Source organism: Salmo salar, chromosome ssa03, assembly GCF_905237065.1.
Source record: "Salmo salar chromosome ssa03, Ssal_v3.1, whole genome shotgun sequence".
NCBI lineage: Eukaryota > Metazoa > Chordata > Actinopteri > Salmoniformes > Salmonidae > Salmo > Salmo salar.
The window spans coordinates 81381905-81394119 of NC_059444.1; the positions used below are offsets into that span (position 1 = coordinate 81381905).

General features: G+C 46.4%; 1 protein-coding gene across 3 annotated transcripts in view; it reads right to left on the reverse strand.

The window, feature by feature from the left end:
- rfx1a (regulatory factor X, 1a (influences HLA class II expression)) overlaps positions 1 to 12215 on the reverse strand; it is a 22648-nt gene extending 10433 nt beyond the window's left edge. The window contains exons 1-11 of one of the 3 annotated variants that reach the window (XM_045715598.1): positions 12035 to 12215; positions 8188 to 8450; positions 7858 to 7986; positions 6854 to 6966; positions 6021 to 6125; positions 5440 to 5775; positions 4320 to 4417; positions 3591 to 4020; positions 1178 to 1353; positions 913 to 1032; positions 1 to 62 (exon numbers count right to left, since the gene is read on the reverse strand). The exon at positions 1 to 62 is cut by the window's left edge and continues 72 nt beyond it. In XM_045715598.1, coding sequence (XP_045571554.1) covers positions 1 to 62; positions 913 to 1032; positions 1178 to 1353; positions 3591 to 4020; positions 4320 to 4417; positions 5440 to 5775; positions 6021 to 6125; positions 6854 to 6966; positions 7858 to 7986; positions 8188 to 8428 — 1810 coding nt within the window. In that variant the 5' untranslated portion in view covers positions 8429 to 8450; positions 12035 to 12215. Of the gene's footprint in view, positions 63 to 912; positions 1033 to 1177; positions 1360 to 3590; positions 4021 to 4319; positions 4418 to 5439; positions 5776 to 6020; positions 6126 to 6853; positions 6967 to 7857; positions 7987 to 8187; positions 8451 to 12034 lie in introns of all 3 variants that reach the window. The other 2 variants (XM_045715597.1, XM_045715599.1) reach the window with 2 other exon arrangements.

The window sequence follows — 12215 nt, forward strand, 5'->3', positions numbered from 1 at the left end:
GTTGGCCCGAGCCTGCCGCCATGCCATTGGTCATCCCCTCCACCTTCTGCACCGGCTTCAACCTGGGGGGGAGGGGTTTATGATAAAATAATGAAGTTCCTTTATACAGCAGGGAGGCTTCAATGAGAGAGATACAACAAAATGACACAAGAAGATCTAGGAATAAGGACAGAAATACAGCAATGAAATGAGAGAAAGAGAGACAGAGAGAGTGAGAGGGGGGGAAAGAGAGAGAGAGAGGGTAGGAAAGAGAGACAAAGAGCGCGAGAGGGTAGGAAAGAGAGAGAGTGAGAGAGAGGGTAGGAAAGAGAGACAGAGAGCGTGAGAGGGTAGGAAAGAGAGACAGAGAGAGTGAGAGGAGGGAAGAGAGAGAGTGAGAGGGGGGGGAAGAGAGAGAGAGAGGGTAGGAAAGAGAGACAAAGAGAGAGAGAGGGTAGGAAAGAGAGAGAGTGAGAGAGAGGGTAGGAAAGAGAGAGAGAGAGCGAGAGGGTAGGAAAGAGAGACAGAGAGAGTGAGAGGAGGGAAGAGAGAGAGTGAGAGGGGGGGAAGAGAGAGAGAGTAGGAAAGAGAGACAGAGAGAGAGGGGGGGAAGAGAGACAGAGAGAGAGAGAGGGGGGAAAGAGAGAGAGAGAGGGGGCAAGAGAGAGAGGGTAGGAAAGAGAGACAGAGCGAGAGAGAGGGGGAGAAGAGAGAGAGGGGGGGGAAGAGAGAGAGGGTAGGAAAGAGAGAGAGAGAGAGAGAGAGAGAGCGAAAGAGAGAGAGTGAGAGAGAAAGAATGAGAGAGTAGGAAAGAGAGCAACTATTAGAGTGCTAGAGGGAGACAGCGATTGAGGCACTGTGAGAGTGAAAGAGGAGAAGAGAGAGAGAGAGAGGAGAGAGAGAGAGAGAGAGAGAGAGAGGTTGATAGCCCACCTCTGTTTCTGAGAGAAGGGCTGCTGTCTCATGGCCAGGTGCTGCTGGTCCTCCATCAGTCTGATCAGAGAGGAGCAGGCCTTGATCCTCAGGCCGTAATAGTGGTACTTGGAGTTCCCCCTGGAACACACACACAACTCAGCCTCTGATTCAGCCTATGCTTTTGGGGCATCACTGTGTGTGTGTGTGTGTGTGTGTGTGTGTGTGTGTGTGTGTGTGTGTGTGTGTGTGTGTGTGTGTGTGTGTATGATATAACCCGTCTCACCGGGTGCCCAGGCGGCGCGTGCGTAGCCCCATGAACACGGATCTGATCAGCTTCCCAAAGGAGGCGGCGTTGACGGGCTCCAGCTTCTGCTCCTGGCAGTGCAGCAGGTAGTGGCAGTAGAGGGTGGAGCGAGGCAGACTGACCCCTTCAGCTGTCTCATAGTTATCTAGCAGCCACTGCACCTGGCAGAGAGGGACACAGAGAGAGGAGAGATGGATGGGTTAGTCAACAAACACACACTACTGAGAGGTTTGGTTTCTGAGCGTTATATATTATCAATCATTAGTTATAATAGAGACATGAGGGGGGGCTGTAGTGCAGGGAGAACGATCCCATGTAGCAGTACTGATAAGGGGAGGAACCGTTAAAGGCCCAGATCACTCAGCTTCCTGCCTAGCAATACTGATGCAATGTTTAGTGAGGAGGAGACTCCACCCAAAGTGGGGTATGTAAACTACCATGGGTGAAACCATGTGTTTGTCTAATGCAGCTGTATTAACCCTCTGGGCAGAATAAACTTGGTTTAAAGCTTCATAGTGTCCGTTGAGTTTGTACTGTGAAAACTAGAACCTAACACTACTCATAAACAAATAGAAATAGTGATGGGATGCTTGCCAAACAGGCAGTTTACAATAGGAGGAATTTATATCAGAATACAGAGTTGTCTTATTTCAATCAAAGTTGCTATAAGATGCACTGCTATAACATGAAAACATGATGAAGCCATGTTCCTCCTACAGTCTAGTACTGAGACTAGTAGAACAGCCATGTTCCTCCTACAGTCTAGTACTGAGACTAGTAGAACAGCCATGTTCCTCCTACAGTCTAGTACTGAGACTAGTAGAACAGCCATGTTCCTCCTACAGTCTAGTACTGAGACTAGTAGAACAGCCATGTTCCTCCTACAGTCTAGTACTGAGACTAGTAGAACAGCCATGTTCCTCCTACAGTCTAGTACTGAGACTAGTAGAACAGCCATGTTCCTCCTACAGTCTAGTACTGAGACTAGTAGAACAGCCATGTTCCTCCTACAGTCTAGTACTGAGACTAGTAGAACAGCCATGTCCCTCCTACAGTCTAGTACTGAGACTAGTAGAACAGCCATGTCCCTCCTACAGTCTAGTACTGAGACTAGTAGAACAGCCATGTCCCTCCTACAGTCTAGTACTGAGACTAGTAGAACAGCCATGTTCCTCCTACAGTCTAGTACTGAGACTAGTAGAACAGCCATGTTCCTCCTACAGTCTAGTACTGAGACTAGTAGAACAGCCATGTTCCTCCTACAGTCTAGTACTGAGACTAGTAGAACAGCCATGTTCCTCCTACAGTCTAGTACTGAGACTAGTAGAACAGCCATGTTCCTCCTACAGTCTAGTACTGAGACTAGTAGAACAGCCACGTTCCTCCTACAGTCTAGTGCTGAGACTAGTAGAACAGCCACGTCCCTCCTACAGTCTAGTACTGAGACTAGTAGAACAGCCATGTTCCTCCTACAGTCTAGTACTGAGACTAGTAGAACAGCCATGTTCCTCCTACAGTCTAGTACTGAGACTAGTAGAACAGCCATGTTCCTCCTACAGTCTAGTACTGAGACTAGTAGAACAGCCATGTTCCTCCTACAGTCTAGTACTGAGACTAGTAGAACAGCCATGTTCCTCCTACAGTCTAGTACTGAGACTAGTAGAACAGCCATGTTCCTCCTACAGTCTAGTACTGAGACTAGTAGAACAGCCATGTCCCTCCTACAGTCTCGTACTGAGACTAGTAGAACAGCCATGTCCCTCCTACAGTCTAGTACTGAGACTAGTAGAACAGCCATGTTCCTCCTACAGTCTAGTACTGAGACTAGTAGAACAGCCATGTCCCTCCTACAGTCTAGTGCTGAGACTAGTAGAACAGCCATGTTCCTCCTACAGTCTAGTGCTGAGACTAGTAGAACAGCCATGTCCCTCCTACAGTCTAGTACTGAGACTAGTAGAACAGCCATGTCCCTCCTACAGTCTAGTACTGAGACTAGTAGAACAGCCATGTTCCTCCTACAGTCTAGTACTGAGACTAGTAGAACAGCCATGTCCCTCCTACAGTCTAGTGCTGAGACTAGTAGAACAGCCATGTTCCTCCTACAGTCTAGTGCTGAGACTAGTAGAACAGCCATGTCCCTCCTACAGTCTAGTACTGAGACTAGTAGAACAGCCATGTCCCTCCTACAGTCTAGTACTGAGACTAGTAGAACAGCCATGTTCCTCCTACAGTCTAGTACTGAGACTAGTAGAACAGCCATGTCCCTCCTACAGTCTAGTACTGAGACTAGTAGAACAGCCATGTCCCTCCTACAGTCTAGTACTGAGATTAGTAGAACACTGATAGGTGTGTGTGAGAGAATAGTGTTGAGGTTGGCGTCTCTGCCTCATACCTTTTTGTCTGCCGACGGTACGCCACTACCCTCTTCACCCTCTGTTGTACTGACGGTGGCAGGAGAGGAGCGGGCGTTGTGGGAGGAGTAGCTCCCCTGACTGTTGCCGCTCAGCATGTACCCCCCCTGGATCACATAGCTGCCCCCGCTTCCATTAGCTCCCGCCCCTTCCCCAGTCCCATTGGCTGTTCCCCCTGTCGCCACCACCGTCGCCCCACCCCCAGCGGCGGCCGCCGGATTGGCCACGATCTGGCCTGTGCCAGCCACATACATAGACACACCACCGGTGGAGCCCGTTGTCACGGAGACGGTCAGGGGTGTGCCGGTGGTGGGGACCTGTGAGCCAGAGGTGGGAGGGGCTTCGTAGTAAGGGGCGGCGGTGGTCTGGGTGTACAGAGGGGTGTCTGTATAGGTGAAGCTGCCTGAACGACTGGAGAGAGGGAGGAGGGGGGGAACAGGGAGGGATGAAGGAAGCAGGGGAGGAGAGAGGGACAGTTAGATTCAAATTCAGCAGTTTAACTGTTGTCTTGAAAGATAAACCACTGCATCACAAAAACAGGTCCCAGATCTGTCTGTGCTGTCTGGCCAACTCCACTGTCTAGTTTTAGAAGTTGAGGTGATCAAGCTAGCTAGTTAGCAACAGTTAACAAACTATATAAGCATAGTGGCATAGCATTATATCACCATAGACAGGTAGTGTTAGAGAGAGTAGTGGAGAGGAAAGCTTACATTGTGCTGGTGGTGTAGTTGTTGTCTCCCCCTTCAACATACTGCACCTGATTGGTGTACACATGCTGCACTGGCACCTGCTGGAGCTGCTGCTGCACCTGGGAACACACACACACACACACACACACACACACACACACACACACACACACACACACACACACACACACACACACACACACACACACACACACACACACACACACACACACACACACACACACACACACACACAGTCGGTCAAAACACTAATCTACTCCCCCTCCTCCAATTTCCTTTGAAGTGTGTCCAAATATTTCAACTGTAGTCAATCATGAGGCATACCACATCAATCACAGGCTCATTCACTTCAATGGGAAAATGACCTTGACTTGCAGGCTGCTCCCCTTACCCTTCACATTGCTCTTTCCTACCTACTGTGTTGTCTCTGCCTTAATCCCACTCCACTCTGTTACCCACTGATAGCCTCTCTAGGATACCTAACTTCCATTTAAAGCTGCAATAAGTCATTTTGGGGCGACCCGATTCCATTCACATATAACTGTGTTATGGATCCGTCATTCTCACTAAAACAAGTCTTAGAAGTGGTAGATCTGTTCTATGTATTTCTCTGCTTCCTGTTCATAAATTCCGTTTTTGCGTCTTTTACTAGGTTTTGTACACCAGCTTCAAACAGCTGAAAATACCATATTTCTGGTTACGAAAAGAATATTTCACAGCGGTTTAGATGGTGCAATGATTCTCCACACTTATACTTGCTTGTTTTGTCACATAAACTAAAATCAGGCAAACAATTTTTTATTTAACTTTTATTTAACTAGGCAAGTCACTTAAGAACCAATTCTTATTTACAATGACAGCCTACCCCGGCCAAACCCGGACGATGCTGGGCCAACTGTGCAGCGCCCTATGGGACTCCCAATCACAGCCGGATATGATACAGCCTGGATTCGAACCAGGGACTGTAGTGACGCCTCTTCCACTGAGATGCAGTGCCTTAGACCACTGCGCCACTCGGGAGCCCGGAAATGGCGGAGCAATTTCTGCATAGTGCATCTTTAAGTTAAAACTGCACTTAGTAGTGGGAGACTAAGCCAGAAATTCTACCTAATAGACCTACTCTGAGGGCAGAGGCTGCGTCAAACAGGAGTGGCTGTCCTTGGGCTGTGGTGACCGTGGGGTAGCCTCCCATCTCCATTCCCTCCCAGCCCAGCGAGAGCACCGACGGGGACAAGGCAAAGGGAGGGAAGGCCAGGGGGAGGGAGAGGGGGAAGTAGGAGGGGTACTCCTGGAGGCTGTGTCCGTCTGTCTGCATGTCTGGATGTCTGTCTGACGGCACCCATGCAAAGTACTGTGCGTCTGTCCTGCTCTGCTCTGCTGTTGTCCACTCCTCCTCTACCTCTCGGTCTCTCCCTACGTCTGTCTCATCCCTCTCTCTCAGTTTGCTATGCGAACTCTGGAACCAACCAGGAGGGAAATGTTGTGATGTTGATCTGGCTCAGCAGGACCAAATGAATACATAATACAATGCAATACAGCGTGTGGTTGTTGAATTATATATACTATCTTTAGCTCAAAGGATGGTTATGTGTGTGTGTTTATTTCTGTGTTATGTGTGGTGTTCTGTTTATGTCTTGTGCATGTGTGTGTTATGCATTTTTGAGAGAGATGTGTGTGTGTGTGTGTGTGTGTGTGTCTTACCTCCTGAGTGAGGTGGACAGGCTGCAGGTTGGTGACACTCAGCTGGGTGGTGATACCCTGTTCAGTCTTGGCTGTGATCTGGGACGTTGCTTGCACCACTGACCTCTAAGGACAGGAAACACAACACAGATAGATTCACACAGTGTGTAGCTAAGACAATAGCGTCTGGTAGCTAAGATAATAGCCCTGTTACATCAACTCAAACTGGGTTTGACGAGAACTGAACATTTTTCCTCATGCTTCCCATTCTTCCCATGTCCTGACTTGTCCAACACATGTTTCACACCGTACTACTATGGCTGACCCTGTAGAACAACACATTTCACTGCACCTATCCAGTGTGTGACAATAAAACATCTGAGTTACTGTTTTGCCATCTGAGAGCAGTTAGACCCCATAGGCTTGAGAGACTAGTAAGTATTTTGAGCTATTTCCGGCCAAGTTCTCTCGGGGAACAGCAAATGCTAGTTTAGATACACTTTTTCCTCAATTCTTGGTTTGTCCAGAGGTTGTTGCCGTAAAACCCATAACTGCTGAGACTATCACTTCTCATTTTCCACATAATAGTGCACCAATGCTAGACACCATAAATACTTTATGTCAGCACTATTTTGGCTTCACCAAGTCTTATGATGAGTTGCGAATAATAAACCATTTTTTCTGTGTGGTTTCAAGTGAGTTGCAATATCATGTGTCTACCAGGATCATGTTCATTAGGGCATGAAACAGAAAAAAGTCCAGATAGTCACCTCTCTGTTTTAATTCATTTTCTTCTGTTTGGTGCCTAATGAACATGACCCAGGTGTGAATGAGAGAGGGGAAGGGACCTCTACCTGCTGTGCTGCTTGCACCTGCTGCACCACTTGTGTGGGAACCCCAGTCTGCTGTACCACAGCTGGAGGGGGGCTGGAGTCAGACACAGAGTCACTTGAATGGAGAGAGCCCTCTGTGGAGAGAGAGTGAGAGAGAAAGGGAGAGAGAGAAAGAGAGAAAGCGAAAGAGCGAGAGAGGGGGGATAGAGAGAGAAAAAGGGAAATAGAGAAAGGAAGAGAGCGAGAGAAAGGGGGAGAGAGGGGTGTGGAGGGAGAAAGGGAGAAAGGGAGAGAGAAAAACAGAGAGGGAGAGAGCGAGACCTGCCAATATGAAACTGTGACTTCTCTCTGAGCCACTACACCCACATATTACAGTACACAACCTCTTCATGATAAGCAAGAGCACAGGGACAGAGTTCACAGCGATCAGAGACATTCCACTCATTGCAGGTTTTTAGACTCATTTGGTAGAAACTGTGAATCAGAACGGCTCTCTTAAGATCAAGAGCAGAGCTTGAACAGGAAGCTGTGAGACTTGTTACTTCCTCTCTCTCAGGCCCATCTAAGAACGTGACACCAATGTAATCTGATTGTAATTTATCTTTAGTTTTATAATTGATATTTTCTATAAAGCATATTGTACCTATTCTAAGCTAAAATAATGTTTGCAACATGTTTTGTGTTCTATTTTTATTTTTAATCCCAGCCCCCATTTCCGCAGAAGGCCTTTTGCCTTTTGGTAGGCCATCATTGTAAATAATAATTTGTTCTTCACTGACTTGCCTAGTTAAATAAAGGTTCAATAAAATTAAATAAATACAAATTGTCAGGTTTCTGAATGAAATGCCGCAATAATGTAGCCTGGTCCCAGATGTGTTTGTGCTTTCTTGCCAACTCTTATGTCTGTGTGACAATGACCATAGGAGTTGTCAAACAGATCTGGGACCAGTCTAGTGTCAGTCACGACTTCAGATAAATCAAGTCTACAGTCAGTAGCATGTGATGTGATGCTGAGCCCGGCTCACCTGTGACGGTGACTACGATGTACTGGGGGGTGTTCTGGGCGTTGTTGGCCTGTGACGAGGAACCCTGGATCTCAGCCGTCACATACTGGGTCTGGGGGGGAGGAGCCTGTGTGGGCGCCACCTGGACAACTGATACAGACACTAGGGTTTATTTATTGCATGATACACATTGTCATAAACATCTGAATTGATGCATACCTATAAGACATCACTCAAAATGACGTAAAAGTCCATAAATGTGTCAATGAAACTATAGAAATATTTATTTATACATCGCATTTAATAAATGTATTACAACCAAATGAAAGATTATACTGGCAGAAACAATACCTGCTGTCTTCTGTGCCGCAGTGGGAGTGGCTTGTGCAGGGGGTGTGGTTTGTCCTGCTGTGGCTGCAGGAGCCCCCACCGTGGTCTGAAGCTCGGCCAGGAACTGCTGCGTTGGAGCTACCACGGTGTGTGGGGCAGCGGAGGCTGAGGACTGTCCTGCCACCGTCACACTCCCACTCGCTGCCCCTTGGGGCTGGGTCGTCACGGGCTGCAACTCCCCAACGTAGCCTGTCGTGGCCATCACGAGAACTGGGACTCAGACACTGAATATGTGAAAAATAAAATAAAATCTTGTTAGCCGAGAGATCTAGCTGAAGCCTGGGTGCCAGTCTTATTCTGCTCTCTTGCCAATTCCTGACGGAATTCTTGTGTTTGGCTTGACAATGACAGCAATGTTGTTGGCAAGAGCACAAACAGATCGGGGACCAGGCTAATCTACAATGAACAAAAATATAAAAGCAACATGAAACCATTTCAAAGATTTTACTGAGTTACAGTTCATATAAGGAAATCAGGGGCGTGGATCAGAAAACCAATCAGTATCTGGTGTGACCACCATTTGCTTCATGCATCGCGACGCATCTCCTTCACATAGAGTTGATCAGGCTGTTGATGGTTGTCTATGGAATGTTGTCCTACTCCTCTTCAATGGCTGTGCGAAGTTGCTGGGTATTGGCGGGAACTGGAACACGCTGTCGTACACATCAATCCAGAGTATCCCAAACATGCTCAATAGGTGACATGTCTGGTGAGTATGAAGGTCATGGAAGAACTGGGACATTTTCAGCTTCCAGGAATTGTGTACAGATCCTTGTGACATGGAGCTGTGCATTATCATGCTGAAACATGAGGTGATGGCGGCGGATGAATGGCACGACAATGGGTCTCAGGATCTCTTCACAATATATCTGTGCATTCAAATTGGCATTGATACAATGCAATTGTGCTCGTTGTCCGTAGCTTATGCCTGCCCATACCATAACCCCACCCCCACTATGGGGCACTCTGTTCACAACGTTGACATCAGAAAACCGCTCGCCCACACAATGCCATACACGCTGTCTGCCATCTGCCCGGTACAGTTGAAACCAGGTTTCACCCGTGAAGAGAACACTTCTACAGCGTGCCAGTGACCATCGAAGGTGAGAATTGTCCCATGTCGGTTACGAAGCCGAACTGCAGTCAGGTCAAGACCCTGGTGAGGATGACGAGCACTCAGATGAGCTTCCCCTAGACTGTTTCTGACAGTTCGTGCAGAAACTCTTCAGTTGTGCAAACCCACAGTTTCATGAGCTGTCTGGGTGCCTGGTCTCAGACGATCTCACATTTGAAGAAGCCAGATGTGGAGATCCTGGGCTGGCGTGGTTAAACATGGTCTGTGGTTGTGAGGCCGGTTGGAAGTACTGACAAATTCTCTAAAATGACATTAGGGTGGCTTATGGTAGACAAATTAACATTCAATTCTCTGGCAACAGCTCTGGTGGACATTCCTGCAGTCAGCATGCCAATTGCACGCTCCCTCAAAACATGAGACATATGTGGCATTGTGTTGTGATGATACAACTGCACATTTTACAGTAGCCTTTCACTGTCCCCAGCACAATGTGCACCTGTGTAATGACCATACTGTTTAATCAGCTTCTTGATATGCCACACCTGTCAGATGGATGGATTATCTTGGCAAAGGAGAAATGCTCACTAACAGGGATGTAAACAAATTTGTGAACAAAATTTGAGAGAAATAAGCTTTTTGTGTGTATGGAACATTTCTGGGATCTTTTATTTCAGCTCATGAAATATGGGACCAACACTTTACATGTTGTGTTTATATTTTTGTTCAGTGTAGCTATAGATAGTAATTGTTACATCGTTGCTTTATCTTTAATGGAGCCCTATCATCATCATCCAGACTGTTCCTTAACGTGATAATGATTGAGTCAGTGAGGCCAGATGGAACCCAGCAGGAGAGGTTTCTTATCAACACCTGGCTTTTTACCGCTGTCTCAGAATCAGAATCACCTATATTCGCCATGTGCATTTGCACATACTTTGAATTGTACTTGGTGATATGGTGCTGCTAGTGATAGAAAACATTTAGAGACAGAATACAGATAGAGAAGTTTAAACACAGTTTACATACATTTTAAACAATTATACCACCGTAATTAATGTATTGTAGCACTGCTTCTAATTAATTCCATAATTGAAATTGCTATACACATGGGGAACTTCTGTTTCTTTACACAAATTCTGTCTGGGCATAATAATGAGTCAATTCACTTATGACTGAGATTTCCCCTCCAAAGACTGTTAGTGGTACAGCTAGAGAAGAGGTGTGGGGAAGTAGAAGGCTTGAAGGGAAAGAAAGGCATGCATTTGGTGTCCCGTTATCTGTAATGCGATCAGTCATCTCTAATGTGACTGCTGCTGCCACAGGCCAGAAGGCTTTTTACATTTACATTTTTGTGATTTAGCAGACACTCATATCCAGAGCGACTTACAGTAGTGAGTGCATTCATTTTAATACTTTTTTTTGTACTGGTCCCTCACGGGAATCGAACACACCAACTGAGCTTCACGGGACTGCAACATGAGTAAAGTGGGGAAACCCGTCTCCATTCTGCTTGTCTATTGACACTGCCGTAAAGCATTGGTGTTGTTTTTTCTTTTAGTTCACTTGTAATTTACACTGTTAATGAAGGGGTAATAACATGGTGTCAGGACAAACTACAGAATCTAGGCCACTGTTTTAGAATAGAATATCCAGCCTCTAGCCTTGACATGTCTATTTCTCCCTAAAGTACCAAACCCTTCTCTCACTCGCTTTCTCTCATATACAGAAGACACACTGCTCTGTGGAATTTACAACAGTATAGCAGGCTTACAGATGTGAAGCAAAATGTTTTCAAGAACACTACCATTTTCACCCCTTTTAGCCTATTCAATAGTATGGGTTTTATTGAGTAGCCAATACTCAGAAAATAACTATATATGACCTTTGCTGTTGCCAAAATGATACGAAGATATACATTTTTGGACAAAATTCAGTTTAGCTATCCAAGTGAATGAGTTACTGTTTGGAATGAACGCAAATGCCCCCCCATATTTCAAGGTCCTTGCCACTGTAATTTACATCTGCATAATATAGTCAGTCGCGTCCCTCACTGACACGCCCCTCTTTACATTGCTTGCTTGACTTCACTTCCCAGTGCCACCTTTCTTGCCTTCGTACGGGCTTGAGAACTAAAACCTCTGGCCGGCTATTTCTCTTTATTTACCAAATTACAATGCATCTTTAGTTAGCTTTTGTTTTTTTATCCAGGATACTACTATCAGCTCGCAGTGAGATTGGCTAGCAGCAACTAGCTAGCTAACGTTGGTTAACTAGTCAACCTCTGTCTCAGCCAGGCAGAAGGACATTTTGCGTTAAAGCTGATAAGATAGGTAAAGTTAGAACATTATTTGCCACACGCCACTGTGGTATTCCACGTAGCCTGACATTAGCTTCGAGCTGGTCAGCAAGCTGCATGTCAACAGCTGAGCTAGCTAACGGTCGTTAGCTTGTCTCGCGTATCTACAACACCCGCCATTTTGTACCCATATCGTGCATTTGACATCGCCATAACAACGGCCTGGGTATTAAAGCGTCATGTCAGACATAATGTACTCAGACACCGCGTTTCAAAAGACACTATTGATGAGCCAACAAGAAAGTTAGCTAGCTAGAGACGTTAGCAACCAGTTTGCTATAAATGGCTACCGAAACAGGCAAAAGAACAGCAGCATCCAACATAATGTTTCATTTGAAATGTAACACGTAAGCTATCTAATATGTTTAGAGTTTCACCTCTGATTCCAAGTGAATTTCCCACCGGTGTTTTTATTTTTTTCAAGGATTCAGGCTGTTGTTGTTGATTCTCGTTGCTGGGTTCTTGTCGCCAGGGCTACCGTGGCTATGGCGCTTCGTCCTCACCGGGGCAACTGTTGCTACCCACCCGCTTTCTTCCCTCCCCCTCATTCGCGCTGAT